The 20,385-nt window shown below is 42.5% G+C and overlaps 1 protein-coding gene across 1 annotated transcript; it reads left to right on the plus strand.

The window, feature by feature from the left end:
• The first annotated feature begins 2,327 nt into the window (after positions 1-2,327).
• FUNDC1 (FUN14 domain containing 1) lies at positions 2,328-10,962 on the plus strand. Its single transcript, XM_028727333.2, has 5 exons — positions 2,328-2,532; positions 6,313-6,469; positions 8,090-8,165; positions 9,324-9,452; positions 10,347-10,962. The coding sequence occupies exons 1-5, from the start codon at positions 2,502-2,504 to the stop codon at positions 10,422-10,424; spliced, it is 471 nt and encodes a 156-aa protein (XP_028583166.1). The 5' UTR covers positions 2,328-2,501; the 3' UTR covers positions 10,425-10,962.
• The last annotated feature ends 9,423 nt before the right edge of the window (positions 10,963-20,385 follow it).

Below are 20,385 nucleotides of genomic sequence, written 5' to 3' on the forward strand. Positions count from 1 at the left end.
TCAGCTGTAGAACAGAGCAAGATACATTGGTTTTAATAAGGTTGTGGGGCATGTATGGTGGGAACGTATGGAAGCTCAGGGGAGAAATGGACTTGAGTTTATCACAACCACCTTGAGCAAAGGACTGTAGAGGGTGTCTGAAGGCTGAGTGGTCTGATCCTGCTGTTGGCCCAGCTCCCTTTTATGCTCTTTAAAGGGCTGTTGCCCAATTCTGCCGTCCTTGGCTCCTAGTGTGTGGGGAAATAGGAAGGCACTGAGAATGTGTCTTTCAAGCCAGTTTTTCTCTTTTGCTCCCACACCCATGCCATTGCTTAAACATCTAGCCTGATAAACAATTCTGAATATTAGGAAAGCTTGTTTGCTATTTTTTGTGACATTTTGCTTGGTCCAATGAAGGTATGAGCCTATCCTGGCATTTGGAAGCAATACTAAAAAGGGACAGTGTTTCTGTTCTTTATTGTACAATCTCTTGGCTCTTTTGTAGGGGAGTGACTCATGATTTACTAATGTTTGGATTGGCACAGAAAATGTTTTGGGAGCATTTGTATAGCATAGAACATGGTTCCAAGCAGAAGTAACTACATCAATTTTCCCATGGGAATTGCTTTCTTAAGGTTGTATATGTTGCATCTCACTGAAACGCCATCAGAGGAATATCCTATGTGAAAGGCAATGTATTGAACAACTTGCCACCATTTCCCCTTTGCCCCAGAATTATATTACGTCGGGGGACTGTGGGAAATTAAAAGGATCCAGCCACTTGATGCTTCTTGCAGTCATGGCTAGAAAAAAAACATTTATGGTAGGCCAAAGATAGGCCTTGAGAGCTGGTTCAAGGCTTTCAGGTGCTGGTGCTGCCCCAACAGTGCCTCAGCTCAGCATTACTATTTCCCTCAGGAATTAAAACGGGGGACAGGAATGTTTAGATTTTTGGGGTGGTGAGGGCTATGGGGCAAGACCTTTGGTGAAAGTGGACTTGGGCTATGTGGCACTGTAATAAAGAACATAACATGTTTACAACCATTGTTTCAAGTGATGTTAATTATCATTAAGCATCAGGCAGGAATATTATAAAATGAGGAACTTAAGACAACCATGACTGTTTAATTATTTCTAAGTCAAAGTTAGCCACACTCGCATCCTTATGCCTGTAATTTTGAATATCTCTGTTAATGAACTTCTCAAATGCTGTGCTCTCACTTTTGGTTGCTTCTTATGCTTTTGCTAGTTCTGGCCCTTTAATTGATTTACTTATCTGTTCATTCACATGAATAGCAAGAAGGCAATTTAATTCAGGGATGAGAAAGAATGCTGAATTGTAGTTGTAATCAGAAGCCTGAGATTAATAATTCCTAGTTCACTCCCAAGAAACACCAAAAGCAGGCAGAAATCGGCTCCTCCAAACAACCAGAAAACAACAACACTGCATCTGAAAAGTTGATTCCTGGTGTGTGCATTCAGAGAATCCAGTGTTATGTGCACGTACAGGGAATTTCCTACCCAGCAGCCTGTGAAGTAATATACTGTAATGGGCTCTAGTGATCATGTGGTCCTTGCCAAAAGCCTAATTCAATTCTGTTCCACCTTGCCCTGGCGAGGCTCACCTAGTGCCTACTCTGGTGTCTTTTTATTGCCCAATCCTTTTAAACTCTATTTCATTGTCTGGTTTCATTACTTATTTATATACCACCTTTTTCTTCCAAGGACCTCAAGATGGTATATCTAGTTCTCCTCCACCCCATTTCAGCCTCACAACAGTCCTGTGAGGTAGGTTAGACCAGTGCTTTTTTCTGATGGGATGCAGGGGTACACATACCCTTAAACATTTTGTGAATCTAAGTTTGGCCTCCTTGAGGGGCAGTATTTCAGTATGAGTAGGAAAATGAGAGTACACCTAAACATTATTATTTTTTTAGAAAAAGAAGCACTGGGTTAGAAGGGATGGTGAATGGCCCGAAGACTTGATCTTGCTGCTTCTAATTGGGTTTCACTTGTATTTTGCAGTTTCACCCAGTAAACGAGTCTGTGGCAACACAGCGTTCTACAAATGTTTGGGATTCAGGGAGATCTGCGCTGCTCTGCGGCGCTTTGCGCGCTCCAGAAACATGGGGCGGCTGCGCAGCGCTTCGCTTTCACAGCGCCCAAGGAACCCGGATGCTCCGGTTCTCCGGGGAGGCCCTCTTCCTCGGCACACTCTATCCGTTTCGCTTGAGGGAGAAGGGAACTCAAAACCACAACTCCCATAATCCCGCGCGAGTAGCTTCTGCGGCGACGCGACTCCATGACAGCCGGGGGCCCCGAGGAGAGTCTTACAAAAACGCTTTTACTGGTTTTCTCCTCGGGTCGCGCATGCGCTGCTGCCGGAGCCCTCGATTTTTTTCTTCCCTGAGGGGGGGCGGGGGTGGAATGTTGTAGAGCGGCGAGTGGGCGGAGCAGTTGCGGCTGCCTCTCTCTCTCTCTCTCCCCCCCGCCCCGCCCGCCCGTCCTCCCCAGTTGCTAATATGGCGTCTCGGAGAGCTCGCTCCGCCTCAGGTCAGTTGAGAGCCCGGCTTCCTCCAGGGCCGCCTGGCGCAGTTTCCATGGCGCTCGAGCCTCCCAGAGCGGAGATGGCCTGCCTTGCGCAGAGAGACGGAGCCGGTTGATGGAGGAGCTGGTCAGTCGTCTCGATTTGGGAGCCCCACTCGCCCGCCTCTTCCCGGGCTTCTCTCTCTCAATCCTGCCCTGCCCTTTCGCCCACCCCCAATCCGTGGGGCTGGGGCGGCCTGGCTGGATGCGCGCGGCTCCAGAGTAGGCGGGGCTTGCGCAGACCCCTTGCCCAAGGGGGCTGAGGGTGAGGGGGTACAAATGTATTAAGAGGCGGCGAGGGTCAGGGCGCTTAGGGGCCTCCTCCAGCCAGGACATTTTCTCGCAGTCCCAACCTAACCTAATCAGGCTTACTCGGAAGTAAGGCTCTCTGTGCTCAGTGGTTCTCATTTAATAAGTGTGCTGAGGGTTGGCCATAATAAGAGGCCTGCTGGGTCAGATTAAAAAAATTCACCTAGTTTAGGATCAGTGGCTACCCAGATGCCCATAGGGAGCTCACAGTGGGTTGGACTGGATGACCCTTAGGGTCCCTTCCAGCTCAACAATTCTATGATTCTAACAAGCAGAGCCATTTCCTGCTGGTAGCTTCCCAGCCGCTAGCATTCAGACGCATGCAAAATAAACATTTTGATTTGACGCATGCTGCTGATCCTGGAGGCTCTGTGGCTTAGAGTAAGGAGTATTAGCTTTTGGTAGGTTCATCCAGCACTAATTTACTTCAGTCAAAGCCTCATGACGCCTTAAAAACACTAACTGGTGTATTTATTACAGCATAAACTTCCATGGTCTCCAGCCCACTTTGTTAGATGCATCCATGTGGGCTTGAGTTCGCAAAAACTTACGGTATAATAAATACATTAGTTGGTTTTCACGGTGTTGCGAGACTCTGATTGTTTTGACTCAGATTTTGACTCCGGTTGAGATTTAACACAAAAAATTAACAATGGAAGGCTACCTTGTGATCCAGGATAGTGCAACAATGCAGTGTATTTGCTGGCGAAATTAAGAGGGAAAGGGTTTGGTTTCTCTGAGGAAGCAAAAATACAGTTGCTCTTTTGTCACCCTATCCACTCTGTCCCCTAGTCTAGTTTTCAGATTACTGCTTTTAGCTGTACGGCTATTCTTTCACCTTATGAGTCCCCTAAAAATTTAAAGCGTGGCTGGGATAGACAGGCACCAAAAAGCATATATATCATGCAGGTGTGCCTGTCTGAGAGAAGAGATTGGCTGGCAAACTTGGGTTTGTTGCTCTACCATGAGTGAAATGACTCTTAGGGTAAGCCTGTGCAGTGGCTAAGGTGTCACATACAGAGAGAAGATGGCTACATGTGGAACAGTTATCACTTGGCATATTTTATGTAGGTACTAATATGAAGTCAGAATAGTAATGAATTTAAAAGGATAGATTCTTCTGCTCGCACCATTTGTTCTTGTGGGTGAGGTGTGTGTTTTCTAATCCGTGTTAATGAATGGTTGTAGTTATTCCAGATTAAGTAATGTTGCATGCAAGATGTTCTGGGTATGTGTTAACGGCTGTCTTTTATTTTACGTTTCATCTCTTCCATCCTTGATGTAGCTGCCTGCGCTTCCAGCTCCATACAACATTTACCTGAATTTAGTCTTTTTGTTGTATGATAGGAGAAGCCAACTTGGTGCCCTCCAGACATGGTTGTACTCTAGCTCCCTCCAGCCCCAGCCAGCATGATGAGAGGAATGATGAGAGCTGTAGTCCCAACAACACCTTGAAGGCACCATGTTGGCTACCCAGGCTGCATGAGTATTCCCATACTGATGGCAAGAAAGTCGATGCCTTGTCTTTGCTGGTCTTGCCCACATGGGCAGGCAGGGAATCCACACCTGGTGTTTGGGTGTTAGTAGAGCAAATGTCCTCCATGGCTCAAAATGAGAAATGAGTGCTCAGCCACTTGCCATGTGTGATGCCACTCCACTCCCCTTTATTCAGAGATTGAAAGTTGCTCCCTTTGGCTGCCTTGCAGCTCTTTGGCTTCTCATTGCTTTAATTTTGCATAACTGAGGTTAGTGTTATTTACACTTCGAATGCCTTAGGGAGAATTATTTTATTTATAATTTTAAATATTTTAGGTAGGTGTTGAGGAAATGTCAGCTGTGAATGACACTGGAAAGCATAGATAATTTAGGGCTCAAACCAAACCCATGACATTATAAGTTATGGGGATTTTGAGCTCCAACAGAATGTCATTGGTGTCCTTAACCTAATGACCCTAAAAACTTACATCCTTAGGGATCACGTTTGACAGATTTACTGCACAGGAAATGAAGGCTAGTGTTCATTTTCATCCTAGCTCTTTTGATTTTCTTTGCTGTGAAATCTCTTTTGAGTATTCTCCCATTATGTTGAAGTACAAAATACAGACGTAATGCTCCACCAATCCATGACATGATTGCCTGATCTTAAAAATTGTGAGTGTCTTGGCTTTCCTTTTTCAATTTTTTTACGGAACAACTACTGAAAGAACGTGAAAATCTGGCTGCAGTAGTAGCTTATGTGTCTGTGTGCCTTTGGTTTCCCTTTCTTTCTTGCATGGAACTTCTTCTGAGTACTTTGGTTGTTGTTGCCATCTTTGCATTTTGGTAACACTGCAGGGATGTGCCTATTTTTGTATGCATGTGTGTTTAATGTGTACAGAGGGGAACTGGAGGTAAACCTGCAGGTCAAGGCCTTGGAATGGCCATGGAGACTAATGGTAGGATATGTTCAATGATTGCATGTCACTGAAACACATATATCACACTGCAGAAAATGAAGGGTGCTATCTGAAATATTTACAGTATTGTCGCCTTAGTTGACTTGCTAGTATTCTGCTTTGTGGATTCCTGAGAGAGTGTTCTCAGATTAGTGCCACATAAGCAAACATTTTATATCCACAACATATATATGCATATGCTATATACTTCTTAAACTGAATGGGACCCGTTATCTAATAAGCTTAGAAATCTAGAAGTTTTGTTGCCTTTCCATAGTACTCTCAAATTGTACATTAGAATGTATAGCCTTTTTATCTTTATCAATATTCATATAATTAAGAAAATGCAGTAAGTGAGATCCTGCATAGTGTGAGGAGGCATCTACTTGTACAACAGGGCTTTTCCTTCCTCTCCTGCCCCCTGCAGCCCCATAGGCACCCCCCAAAATCTGCAGAGGGTGGGGCACCCTCTAGAACAGATTTGGGGAGCTTGCAAGGGACTGGAGGAGGGAAAAGGAAAAGAGAAACCAGACGTCCTGTGGTGCAAGCGAGTGGACATCATTGGAACAGGGCTTTATTATGACTGCTCCTGTTCTGTGGAACAGCATACAGCCACTCTCTCCACTTTCCAGAAACAACTGAAAACATTTTTGTTTTTTCAAGCTTTCCCAGCTATATGAATGGGTCCCTGCCATTGGTGTCCAATTCGTATTGTTTTTAAACTCACCTTCTCATATTTTTTGTTTTAAAAAGCTGCTGTTCTTATAATTTGTACACTGCCACGGGATTTATGTGGAAGGAGATTAATATAAATAATTAGAGTAATATCTCCCAGTTGTTTTTATATAGCTTGCTCTTCCTGAACAGCTGGATTATTAGTGTGTTCAGTTAAATCACTTTCATCAGGCATATGTTTGTGAATTAGCATTGCTGAGAGCTGCAACACATTTACTCTTTTTAAAAAAGTGTAGAGGGAAACTAACTATCAATTTCTCTTTTAAAGAGCATGACAGTGATGAGGATTCATACGAAGTACTGGATTTAACAGAATATGCAAGGCGCCATCATTGGTGGAACCGAGTGTTTGGCAGGAATTCTGGACCTATTGTAGAAAAGTATTCCGTAGCTACTCAGATTGTAATGGGTGGCGTATCAGGCTGGTGAGAACCAATTGTTTTTAAATACTGTAGTGTGTTTTTAATAGAACAGTTTTCTTCTGAAAGTATTTTTAAAGTGATATAAGTTTTGCATTTCTGAGATCACACTGAACTAGTAAAAGAGGTTTCAAACATTCTTATAAGCAGTTTTCAAAATAGATTGGAGAAGAAATTGCTATCTTTTTTTTTTAAGATAGGGCAGGGATGGCACAATTGATTATGAGACTGGATTTGAATAGTTGGCGTTTTTAACTGTGACTAAAGATAATGGGTGATATTCAATGCCAGTTGAATTGGACTGGGACCAGTGAAATCGATGGACTGAAGTTACTTTAATCCAGGCTTCCTCAACCTCGGCCCTCCAGATGTTTTTGGCCTACAACTCCCATGATCCCTAGGTAGCAGGACCAGTCATCAGGGATGATAGGAATTGTAGTCTCAAAACATCTGGAGGGCCGAGGTTGAGGAAGCCTGGTTTAGACCATTGATTTCAATGGACCTACTCTGAGTGTGACTTCATACTTTTACATTTACACCTTGCAACCTACAAATGCTTACAAATGAGGTATTGTAGTTCAGTATTTATTTAATTAACTTCAGTTTCATTAAAAGATTTGGAAATAAAAGTGGGTTGGTAAAGTGAAACCACCCTCCTGTGGCACTGTAATGTCGCTGTTCGGAATGCAAAATAAAATAGAGCTAGATATTAGGAATTGACTAGGTAGAAAAAATAATCTTCACAAGTTCCACAGCGCTAAGGGTCCTAAAAAGAAAGTATTCAAAATAGTGGTGTAAATTATATTATGACAATGCAGTTTATATCCATCAGCACCTTTATTACAGATTAGTTTGATCAACAGGATCCACCTATAGAAGTTAACAATCAAGTACAGTGGTACCTCGCGTTAAGAATTTAATTCGTTCTGGAGGTCTGTTCTTAACCTGAAACTGTTCTTAACCTGAGACACCACTTTAGCTAATGGGGCCTCCCGCTGCCGCCGTGCTGCCGCTACACGATTTCTGTTCTCATCCTGAAGCAAAGTTCTTAACCTGAGGTACTATTTCTGGGTTAGCGGAGTCTGTAACCTGAAGCATCTGTAAACTGAAGCGTCTGTAACCCGAGGTACCACTGTAACTGACTGCATGCAGTAATGTCATGTAAGCTTATTTATTCAGGAAAGTAGATTCTAGCCTCATATTTTGCAAAGACCACTAAATCATATCTCTTGTTGTGCTGTTAGTCTCATGTTGCTCTGTCTGGGTTGCCAATGAGAATAATGAGAGTTCCTGCATATTTCTTATCCCATGAGATTCTACATTTGCCAACAGTATTCAGTTAGGGAGTTTCAAAATGCACAATCTTGAGCACGAGAATGAGAATTCTGGAACACAGTAACCAATTATCAGATTATCCTCATTGCCTATTCTCCTGTGCACATTTACTTGAAAGTAAATATGTTGTGAGCCCAGTAAGTATGTACAGTTTGACAACTCAGACTGTAATCCAATAACACTTTCCTAGGAATAAACCCTATTGAACTTGGAGGTTCTTAGTTCTGAGTAGACGTGTATAAGATTGCACTGTTAATTTGTCTTTTCCTTTTTCTCTCTCGTTCCTCCAAGGTGTGCAGGATTTTTATTCCAGAAGGTTGGAAAACTTGCAGCGACTGCAGTAGGCGGCGGCTTTCTCTTGCTACAAGTATGCAGACTTTAATTATTTAGAAAGTGCTATGATTTGAATATAGGCAAGTTAACTGCTCAGTAAACAGAAAGGGAAGTGGAGGCTGTAACAACAGCTGAATGGTTTTGCATAAAGTGGTCCCTGGAAGGTATTTCCCAGATCTCCTCTTGCTGGTGCAGCTCTGCTAAAATCCATGTGAGAAGAACCACAAAGTGCCCGTAATAAAACGTTAGAGTTTGGGTTGATGAAGTGTCGTTCGGTCTATCTTATCTCATTTACACACGCACACTTTAAAAATTAAAGTCTCTGTGAAAATCTCATTATGCTCATTTTGTAAATATGACTACACAACGTGAACATAGTTACCTTGTAACATCTAGCATTAAGAATTTTCCTGTCTCTTATTTAAGTATGAGACATTGAGGGGGCTATTTTGTAAAATGTAACATAGCAATCATAAGTGGAAAGTGCTATTTGCTCTGGCCAGGGTGGAACATGGAAGGCATTTTTTGTTATTGGGGAGGGGGGTGTTCCCCTCACTGATAGTTTTAATCCCTACCCCCAGTGTTGGGAATGAGTTTCAGGCTGGCTCAGTTAAGGAGACTGACAAGGAAGAGAGAAGACTTTGGATTCAGCATTCCAGGGCAATATGATATGCCCCAGAATGCTGCTGAATGAGTCTCACTGCTGGTGGTACTTCTGTGCCTGTTGAGCTCTGGGTGGATGTACCAAGGGCCTCCAGTGTGGATGGACCATCCAACTAGTACAGCTTTTCCTTGCAAGTGGAGCCACACTTCCACCCCATCCTAAATGCCCCCCCCCCCCGCTGCAAGCCGGCCTTCAGCAAAGATTAGGATTCCTGTATGTAAATGTACCATTAAAGACATTATGACTGTAAGCCAAAAATAGATTCTATAAACAAACTGATAGGTTTTAAGTGGCATGCCCATAAATACTATTCTAGACTTTAAATATTTATTGCCATCTCTCTGCTGATTTATTTTAAAATTAAAAGTTTAAAGATATATACAGTCTAGGGGGATTATGTTGTTACAAAATGTGGAAGGTGACCTATTTTTAGCAGATAATAGTTTCCTAAATGAGTACATTTCCTTAAATGCATTGAGAATTTTTTTTGCTCTAGCTCTTCAGATGTCTGTCTTTTACTTTTCCTAGATTGCTAGTCATAGTGGCTATGTACAGGTTGACTGGAAAAGGGTTGAAAAAGATGTAAACAAAGCAAAGAAGCAACTCAAAAAACGAGCAAACAAGGCAGCTCCTGAAATCAACACATTGATTGAGGAGGTAAAGCATGTCTTACTTGCTTTTGAATATTGATTTTGCTGCGGCCTTGATGTGATGTTGGGTTTCCAGGTGTTCCGTATCTTAACAACCTATGGTATGTTAGATGACCCTTGTCTCCAGGAAAAGGGGTGCTGAGTAAAGCTTTGGGCTGCACACTCCAAGTGCTGTGCCCCAGATGGCCTTTGCTTTACCTTGGACTTCAGCAAGAAGGGAGGGAATGCAGTCCCCACCCCCCATGGGAAGAGTCCTTCACTTGGGTATATTGCCTGACTTGAATGTTTGACTGTTTGGTGCCTGGAGGCCTTTTGACTGGTTCTATAGCATATTTTATTTATTCAATCTTCCATTGGCCCTTAAAGAGTCAGATGTCTGTATCCATGAAACAATTATATTTCCTTAGAAATAGGTTTTTATTTGAGAACAAATGGCACCTTAAAAAACTAAAAAAATGTACTTTGGTATAAACTATTAGCTCGGATGAACGGAGCATCAAATGCACAAAACTGTATGCCACAATACATTTGTTAGCCTTTTAAAGGTGCCTAAGGACTGCAGATTTTCTGGCAACAGACTACTCTGGATTTTTTATTTAGGGGTTCAGTATTTAAAGTATTTATGATAAAACATTTTAAAGCATTTGAAATGTCACAGGGTGGTTGCAGATGCTTTCTACACAAGCATTATGGACTTATAATTCAAGACTAAGGTAGATAGTTCCTTTTTAAAACAATGAACAATCTTTCCACAACTAACAAAGCTCTGCCTAGAGTTGCAGTACTCTGTAACTCTGGTAGTTATCTGAGTGCAAAAAGTATTTGTTTATTTAATTTTTATTTTATTTTTTTGCTGTAATGCTATTTCCACAGTCTATAGTGAACTCTCTTTCCTTTTCAGACAACAGAATTCCTTAAACAGAACATAGTTGTATCTGGCGGGTTTGTCGGCGGCTTCTTGTTGGGCCTTGCATCTTAAGGACATTTCTCTTCCTGCTGGCTTAACCATGATAATGAAGAAGGGTAGCAACACACAGTTCTTAAGTGAGGCAGTCTGAGTCGCTCTCTAATCACTCCAGAGCAAGATGGATGGATTTGCCAGACAAATCTTGAGTATTTTGCATTTTAGGCTTTTGCCTCCTTAAGCTTGCTGAAACAGGTTTGCTGAAAAATCTACAGTGTGTTGCATAGCATTCCTGAAGGAACAAGAACTGGCTAACTTTTGTCATGATTTTTATTATTGTATCTTCATGCAGAATTCAGCATATTTAATAAGCTATCTTTTGGCTCTACATCTTTTTTCCCCAATTTTAGGGATATATTTTTATTATTGTTTAAGACAATCCCATGCTGTGTTTAATCATGCCTATGACTAAATGTGTATATTGTGCTTCAAGCGCAGAACTAGCCATCTTCTGTAGAAACCACTGCAATAAAAATAATGTATACATCAGTAATACCTTTTTGCAAAGATGAAGTAACAGGCAATTGTGAACCTATTAAAGAGTGAAGATCAATCAATGTCTGATTTTTGCTTTCGTGTGTTTTCATATGTTGTATCAACTTGATGTGGTTCCATCATCAATCACACAAGCAGATTGTGGGCAATGGCAAATGTAAAAATCAGAGGAACAGAGGATCGTTTATAAGCAAATTGCAGGAATGACCCATTTCCAGGAAACATTTTAGCGGCAGCAGCTTTTAGGATTGCTCCACGAACAGCTTCAAGATGCAAACAAGTGTCCAGTGGAGAAATATATATGAAAAGATCCCTATGTGCAACCAGGCTGCACAGTTTACTTCCTCGGGTGCAGTACAGTGAGGGAGCATTCTTAGAAAGGTGGCTTGGTCAGGACAAGTGGTGTTGGAAACTGCTGCCAGTATACTGGGAAGACAAGGATACAAAAGGACATATGCATGTGTATAATGGACTTGCAAGCAAAGATGCAGTAAATGGACCAGTGACCAAGGATACAGCTAAAACTGATTTGTGTATGTAAGAGTTGGTTTCTCCCCTGCATCTCTGTGGGCATTTAGCTTCAGCAGGGGGACCCAAGAGTTCCAAATCACACACTCCATTTTAACCCTTTGAAGCTAAATAAGGATTAGCTGTTAACTCTGGGAAGCTGTACCAGTATCCAAGAGGACATGAAATGGTTGAGAGTGCAAGCTTGCAACAAACCAAGAATCTTCTGCCAAAGGACTTGTACAGAGCAAGCTACAGGCCAAATTATTATTTTTTAAGTCTACTCTCCAGCTGACAGTGATATTAAAGGCTACTGCCCCATTCTCTATTCTAGTGCTGCCACTGAGTTACACAGTTCTTGTGAATATGAAAAGAAAAAAGAAGAACAATCTGATTCCTTTGCTTAAAAGTTTTCCAGTTTCATATGCCACTTTTGCTGGGCACTCTTCACTTTTTGGTTCTTTGGAGTTTACTGGTCCTCTCTTGCATTCGCTTCTGTCTTGCAATATATTAGCAAATACTTTAGAATAATATAACGTTGTTTTCCCAGTTCTTGTCTCTGTTACTGTCCCTCAGGACTCAGTTCTTGGCCACCTTTTCTCTCTCTGGTTTCTTTAGTCTACAGACTTGATTAATTTATTTTGGCTTGCAGTATCATTGTGATGCTGATGAGAATTCAGCTCTTTTTCTCCTCTTCCTCTTCTCATTCCAACTGTCTTACAGTTATTTCTATTTGGATATTGGATAATAATTTTAAAATACTCAAAGGAGAAAATTTGTGCCATCCTCCTATCCCCCACCAAACCAATGGTTGGAACTCATGATAGGAATCTGGATAGCTCAATTGGTTAGAGCACGGTGCTGATAAGGCCAAGGTTGCAGGTTTCATCCCCATATCGGACAGCTGCATGTTCCTACATTGCACGGGGTTGGACTAGTTCAGGCACCCCCAACCTTTAGCCCTCCAGATGTTTTGGACTACAATTCCCATCACCCCTGACCACTGGTCCTGTTAGCTAGGGCTCATGGGAGTTGTAGGCCAAAACATCTGGAGGGCCACAGGTTGGGGATGCCTGGACTAGTTGGTCCTCAAGGTCCCTTCCAACTCTACAATTCTATGATTCTATATCCCTCCAGTTGCTGGACTCTTATTTACTATCAGCTGCAACCAACATTAGCAACGGATGATAGGTGTTGTAGTCCAACAACATCTGAAAGGCAACAGACGTTCCCCTGCTCTAAACACTTTGTTATCCTTCTCCCTCATAAGATAACATCCCTCTTCAGTTTCTCAGCTAGTTAAGGCTTTAGGGGTGATAGCCCTTTCATTCTTGCATCACATTACTCCTCTGGTTAATATCGGCTTGCAGGCATCCCATAGACATCTGGTTTGCCACTGTTAGAACAGAGTGCTAGAATAGATCAACCTTTGGCTTGATCCAGTGGGGCTCTTATTTCTTAAGAACTTGGAATGTTAGTTCAGCTCCCAAATATTAAAAATTACAAAACATGTAATGGTAATATTTTATGATGGACCTACACCACAAAAAGATAGTTGATAAATGCTTGTTTTTTTCTATGGAACTGTACACCATCACCCCTGGAATAAATTCTTCTAAACTATCAATTGCAATCAAATGAAATATTTCAAAATACAAGTTATGAAATCCCAGGAGCCTGGCGTTGCAGGAACAGGAGACAGAACTTTAAGGATTTTGCTTCATAACTGCAATATCCCAAAAATTGGGATATGGTTTCTTGGAGAGGAAGTTGAATTTGGAAATCCTTATAAAGAGCAAATAAGCAGTTAGTACTACTGCTAGTTAATGAAGCACAAGGACTAGGTTGATCATTATTCTCCAATGAGCTTCAAATGGAGAGAATTCTGTAACCTTTAATTAACATTCATTTATTGCCATGAGGAGCTCAGTTCAGCAGAGATGAGTCTATGGCTGCAGACCACCTGCTGAGCATTATTGTGCAGGGATTTGAACTTGTTTGAACCCAGTACTTAGCTGCTGCACCATCCAGGCCGACTGATGGTGAAACACACGCGCACATGCACACACACATCTGAATTCCACATTCTTTCATCTTCTGGAGTAGTAGCTGCCTTGACTAGTATGCATCAAAGCAGAGAAATGGATTCCTGATGGGCTACTCCACCTTCGCCATCTGTCCATACTAATGTTCCCAACCGAAGGTATGAAAGGCTGCTGTACAATCCTGCATTTTAGCTGTAAATCTTTCAGTAGATGGCTGTTCTCTTGGTGGTTGTGACAATATCTCTTAAAGCGGAAGGATGCATCTGTTGTGTCATGTTCCAAGATTTTTAGGGTTGGAAGGGAAAGAACTTCCATCTTCCTGTGATATTTTGCATCTTTTGGAAATCCGTCTTCATCTCTTAGAAATTACATGTTAACTGCGCCATTTTAAAAAGTTTAGATTTATCAAGTAAGACATTTCCATTTCCTGACAAACTTGCCTGTATTTTTTCAATGAGGAAAGGTGCTGACATTCTAAGGCGTTTCTTACATTGAGCAATGAGTTTGAGAAAGAAGCGTTCAAAGAAATAAGACAAAATCATCATGTTTCCGAATCAGTGAAGCAAATCTGGTTACCAGATATTGGCCTCTGAGCACAGCTGCTTTTTGTTTTTTCTAATCTTGGGTCATGCAGATTACCACATTTACCACTTGATCCACATGTGAAGGAAGTACTTGGATTTAAGTTGATTTAGCCCAATTGAAGCCGATGGGATTAAACTGACAGAGTGCCAAGTACTAGTTTAATTGGGCTGTGGACTGTGTAGAAATCACTCATTCTGACTGCAGATAGAAAATCTATTGTATTAATAGGCACAGTTTACTTGAAGAACCCTTACAAGACGGATATGCCTTTGCAAGTTCAATCAAGGATTCTTATTACGTCAAAATGTGTAGACCCTGAGTTCATTGGGTATGATTCATGGCTTATAAGTGACACTGATAAATGAAGTGCAAAATTAATGTCTGACATATGCTTTCTTGGGAAACACAGTGTTGTTCTTCCAGAGTGGGATGAGGCTGGTAATGAAATAAATCTTTTACAGGACCAATTGTTGAGCTTCACTGTTTCCATTCATTTTGCGAGACTCGCTTACAACTCCTGCGGAAACTTCAGTGCAATTAATGGCGGCTTTACAGTGACAGTGCTCTCTGTACCCCCAACTTGTGTCTTTTGCGTAAAATAGCGAAATCAAGAACAGTGTAAAAAATGTCAGAGGTACAAAGTCGCAGTCTTCCTGGACAACATTAATGATTCCACCAGCATGATGTTTACTAAAGTTCTTTACATACGGTAATTTTCTCCCCGGATGCATAAGAAGAAAGGGCAACTCCTCCTGAATAAGACCAGGGGTACATCTAGGCCTGCATCTTAGTAGTCAATTAATTGCGTCCAGCAAGTCCCCAAACAGGGCTCAAATGTAACAGTCCTCCCCTGAGGTTTTCCCTCCAGCGATGGGCATCAACAGGGGGGAGCCCCACTCCAGTTGAACCATAATCCCTATATCCCCAGCTTTCATGAAACCATTCTCCTTTTTAGCAATTTGGATTTATGATACGGAGCCAGTGCTACAGTCTGGATGCAAACTGCTACTGCAGCCCACACCTTGCACACTTGCAGATAGGGCCACTTCCTCCAACTATTGCTCCAGCTATCTGAGAATTATATGGACTATCAAGGCCCATTGGTCCTTGCCAGTGTCCAGTTTACACATTTTTGACAAGTGATGGGAAGGAATGCTAACTGCACATTGGGTGCAGATGTGTGTTGGAATGTGTGATATATGGGCCCATTTGTATGGATTCCATGACTTGCTTCTATTTCACAACCGCAATGCTCTGATTAACACCGATGTTAGTTAACGTTGCCCTCCATGTTGCTTTCATGCATTATCCAGCTTTCTAATTTCAATGCCTGCCTAACCCCTCCCCCCGGCTCTTTTATTGAAGCAGGAGAGAAACAAATCTTTAATTAAAATGCGATTGAAAGTGCTGCCGAGCTTGGCAGAGGCAAAAGCCCCTCGATTTCAGGTTGATGGTATCACATTAAAAACAAAGCAGGTCATGCGTGCCACAGCTGAAGCCACAGCTAGTCTTCAGCACAAACTGCTGTGAGTCATGTTTGTACTGACAGTGAGCAGTGTAATGTATTAATTGAATCTCTCACCAATTTAATTTTCAATTGACAAGCTAGTCTGCTTGAATAAAATTATGTAATAGGAACGGGAGGGCAAAAAACAGCTGACATTAACACTTCACTGATAATCTATCACATATATATACACACACACTCTTCTTTGGCGATCACTCGTAGCCCAGTAAGATTGTCTTCCATAAACACGGTTTTAGCAATGAGTTCATAAGGGGACATTGGTTTCCGGGTGGGAGTTGATCACAGTGTGGATTTGCCAAGCATGCCTTCCTTTTAGCACGTTTCTCCCTTGCGTCCTGAGTTCGAGTGTCTTCAAAGCCCATGACACCTTTGGTAAAGGCTGTTCTCCAACTGGAGCGCTTGCAGACCAGTGTTCCCCAGTTGTCAGTGTTTATACTACATTTTTTTAGATTTGCCTTGAGATAGTCTTTAAACCTCTTTGGTTGACTACCAGCATTACGCTTTCCATTTTTAAGTTCAGAGTAGAGCAGTTGCTTTGGAAGACGATTATCAGGCACCCGCACAACATGACCAGTCCAACGAAGTTGATGTTGAAGAATCATTGCTTCAACACTGGTGATCATGCTTCTTCCAGTACACTGATATTAGCTCGCCTGTCTTCCCAAGTGATGTGTAAAAGTTTTTGGAGACACCGTTGATGGAATCTTTTGAGGAGTTGGAGATGGCATTTATAAGTGGTCCATGTTTCACAAGCATATAGCAAGGTTGGTAGTACAATAGCGTTGTAAACAAGCATTTTGGTTTCCCTGCGAATGTCCTAGTCCTCAAACACTCTGCACTTCAGTTGGGAGAAAGCCACACTCGCAGAGCTCAGGCGATGCTGGATTTCGGCATCAATGTTGGCCTTTGTGGAAAGATAACTGCCTAGGTAGGAGAAGTGATCAACGTTTTCCAATGTTACACCATTGAGTTGGATTTGTGGCACTGCAGAGGGGTTATTTTGTACTTGTTGGTGCAGCACTTTGGTTTTTTGGATGTTGAGTGATAGGCCAAGCTCTTCTTAAGCTTCTGCAAAGATGCTTAAAAGATGACTAGGGGCTTCCAGATTTCATGATCCTGCCCCCGTTACCATTTGCCGATTGCCATGGGACTTTTTTGGGGGGGTTGGGTTGGGTTTTTGGAAGACGCCTGTGCGTGAATTTGTTTTATGTGTGTAGATCAGTGAACGTTGACCAACACACAGCCTTCGTGGTAGGGCTCTGTTCCGATGGCATGAAGTAGTCATGACAAACCGGTAGATTCCTATCTGCTGCAGCCTTCATCTGCCTTCACACAGCCATTGTAACATACCACTTGTTATCATCCGCCTGTTCTGCCATTGAGGACTTCTTGGGTCATACTTGGTCTAGTTCCTTCCCTTTGACCTTACCGCCTTGGGTGACCCTGCTGGGAGTACGAGATTCCCGACGGCTTTGCTCACAAGGGTCATAGGAACATGCAAGCCCACTCATCACGACAAGGTGAGCATCCAGCGTTAGGGACATACACTCCTGCTTTTAATCCAGCCTTGTGTGCAACTGTCAGATGTTGCAGAGAATGTGAGATGGTATTGAATGCATGATTATATCAACAATCTGGAAATCTTAACAGAATTTCAACTCTGACACTAATACCAGTTGCATTCTTTTTAATTTTCCTAAAATTCTTGCATCTTTAACCCAGGAGCTGCAACTTGAGGTGAGGTGGTGGTGGCACATTATATATTACATAACAAAATTATTCCATCCAAGTTGCAGCAAAGCAGCTGCATTCTAAATTAATTTAGGCTTGAGGATGTCACTGCTCCTGGTTTTCTTAGTCACATAAAAATTATTCGGCTGTAAAAGACCCTTCAGCTTTTGACATTTACAGCATCTATCTGTATGTCCAGTATATGTCTTATAAATTTCCTTAGGTCATAATGACTTGCAGCCCAATTCTATGCTTGTCTGCTCAAAAGTAGCTCCTGTAGTGTTCAATAGTGTTTACTCCTGGGTATACCTGTATGTTGAGTGAACCCTTCGAACCCTTTAATGCCATCCAAGTGCAATCCATGGTTATTCCATAATTTTATATAGCACATGTTAAAGCTATTAATTCTCCCAGCGCAAATACCATGCCATTTAGCTCAAAGCGACGAGCCAAATATTTGTGCAACCATTTGTAAGTAATATATGCACAACACGTAACATATTGACTCTCTTTTATTTAACAAGGACAGTTTTAAAAGGAACAATGTCAATCCCGCTAAGGTTTTAATGTACATTAACTTGTTTCATTTAACTGGAATTAGCCCTAAGGATTCATTGCCGTTTATACGTATCAGAAGAGCTAGACCAAGTAACATAATTTGGTGGTGGTTTTTTTTGTGTCAACCTCCAGTCTTGTGACTGTGTACAGGAAATAGTTGAGTGTTTTCACACCCACAAGAAGTGTGACTTGGCTCTGCTGTAAAACGGAACTGTGAGAAGGAGTGAGGTGTGGCTTGTTGTGCTGAGAACTCCACCCCAGAAACCTCTGGGCAACATTTCAGTGACCTGAACAAGGCAGCCCAAATTAACAGCGGTATTATATCACCGGGACAAATTGCCATTGTCAAAAGATACCCCGAAGGGCACAAGGAAATCGCGTCAAGGATGATAACTTTAAACGCAACCCTTTTGGCACGACACAAAGAAAGTTATACATGTACTGCCTTCTAGCTAGTGTCAAGCAAATCTGCAAAGTAAACAGGTGTGTCTGTGGAAGAAAAGGTTGCTAGAGCTGATGGTCGGTCTCACCAGAGGTTCTGTGGCAGTTAAAGCAGTCCTTGGGTGTTTCAGACAAAGAAAGGAATAATTCAACACAAGTCTTCAAATCTGGGGAGGGGGGAGTTGAACTTACCCATTAAGACCTTGACGTGGCTTGATGTACCAAGGTTCTTGCCCCTAGTCTTTAGTCTTCCTGTTCTCTTACAGTGCTGTCCTATACTAAGTCTCATTGAGTTCATTTGGGCTTTTTCCCAGGTAGGTGGACATAGGATCATAACTTTATCCCCTCCATTTCTTGTATGTCTGCGACTGTCAGCAGGTTCTCTGCAACTCCCTGCGTTTCTCGTTTTCTTTCTTCATTTAAACATTGGGAACAAATAATAAAGTCATTAATAAAGGTCATAAAGAACTTCTGGTTTATAAAGATATCCCCACCCCACCGCCATGACGATGTTTAACTGGGACCAAAAGATCAATGCTGAACCCATACACATCCCTAAGCAACATGACAGAACGTCTGGCAGTGGTAAAATGTGCAACTCCAAAGCAGATTTAAATCAAGCAGTCTGAGTTGAAGGTTGAAACGGGAAAGCACAAAGCCCATTTTAGTAGCCCCCCCCCCCCCCGCCTTGCAATCAGCAAGGCCTGGAAAGGCCTTTGGAGTTTGTCTATTTGCCCATTTTTTAAAGCGTATGGCCACTTTTTACATTTCAGCCACCAGGTGGAGATGCTTTTCATTCATTCTCTGTGCCACCTGGCAGGCCCTTCAGATCAATAATGCACAGGGAGTTGTATTATTAAAAGCAGTTAAAGGCTGTGTTTTCATTTTAGCATTGCATTTTTTAATATTTTGCTTTTAAGTTGTATGCTGAAAGTTTTGTGCATGTATATTGTGTTAAATGTCAGGACATTTACTTTTGAGTGAGATGTGGGATGGTATGAAAGCTTACTATCAGCCCTGCAGCAATGGTCCGAATGGAATAGTCTTGGGGATAAGGAAAGTAGCCAGTGGGGGAAAACAGTTGGAGGCTGCAAGCATGGAAGATGTACTGTTTTACTGGGTGCTCTCTCTGTACCTATTTTTAAAAGTTCCACATCATGAGCTTCCAAGTGGAATGATTGAGGCTCCTTTTCCTATACAGTTCCAAATTGCCATAAGGAGAGATATATGGAGGAATTGTGAGAGCCACTCAACCTGCACAGTGTAAGCTCTGTTAGCAATACAGTGGTACCTCGGGTTACGAACTTAATTGTTCCAGAGGTCTGTTCTTAACTTAAAACTGTTCTTAACCTGAGGTACCACTTTAGCTAATGGGGCCTCCCGTTGCTGCTGCGCTGTCGCCGCACAATTTCTGTTCTCATCCTGAGGTAAAGTTCTCAACCTGAGGTACTATTTCTGGGTTAGCGGAGTCTGTAACCCGAAGTGTTTGTAACCCGAGGTGTTTGTAACCCGAGGTACCACTGTAATGCTCACTACATAAAGGTAAAGGTAAAGGTACCCCTGCCCGTACGGGCCAGTCTTAACAGACTCTAGGGTTGTGCGCCCATCTCACTCAAGAGGCTGGGGGCCAGCGCTGTCCAGAGACACTTCCGGGTCACGTGGCCAGCGTGACAAGCTGGCGAGCCAGCGCAGCACACGGAAACGCCATTTACCTTCCCGCTAGTAAGCGGTCCCTATTTATCCACTTGCACCCGGAGGTGCTTTCGAACTGCTAGGTTGGCAGGCGCTGGGACCGAGCAACGGGAGCGCACCCCGCCGCGGGGATTCGAACCGCCGACCTTTCGATCGGCAAACCCTAGACGCTGAGGCTTTTACCCACAGCGCCACCCGCGTCCAATGCTCACTACATAGAACCATCTAAAGTTGTCTTTTTAATATAATGTGGCAGCTATAATGTATAAACCAAAACAAAGACTCTCCAAAGATGCCTAAATGGTTGCCTCAGCAGCTACATGAAGCATGTTGGAGCACCTGCATACCCTCCAACATTTCTCCAATGAAAATAGGGATGGATGTCCTATTCCTT

The sequence above is a fragment of the Podarcis muralis genome, chromosome 4 (genome assembly GCF_964188315.1).
Source record: "Podarcis muralis chromosome 4, rPodMur119.hap1.1, whole genome shotgun sequence".
Taxonomy (NCBI): Eukaryota; Metazoa; Chordata; class Lepidosauria; order Squamata; family Lacertidae; genus Podarcis; species Podarcis muralis.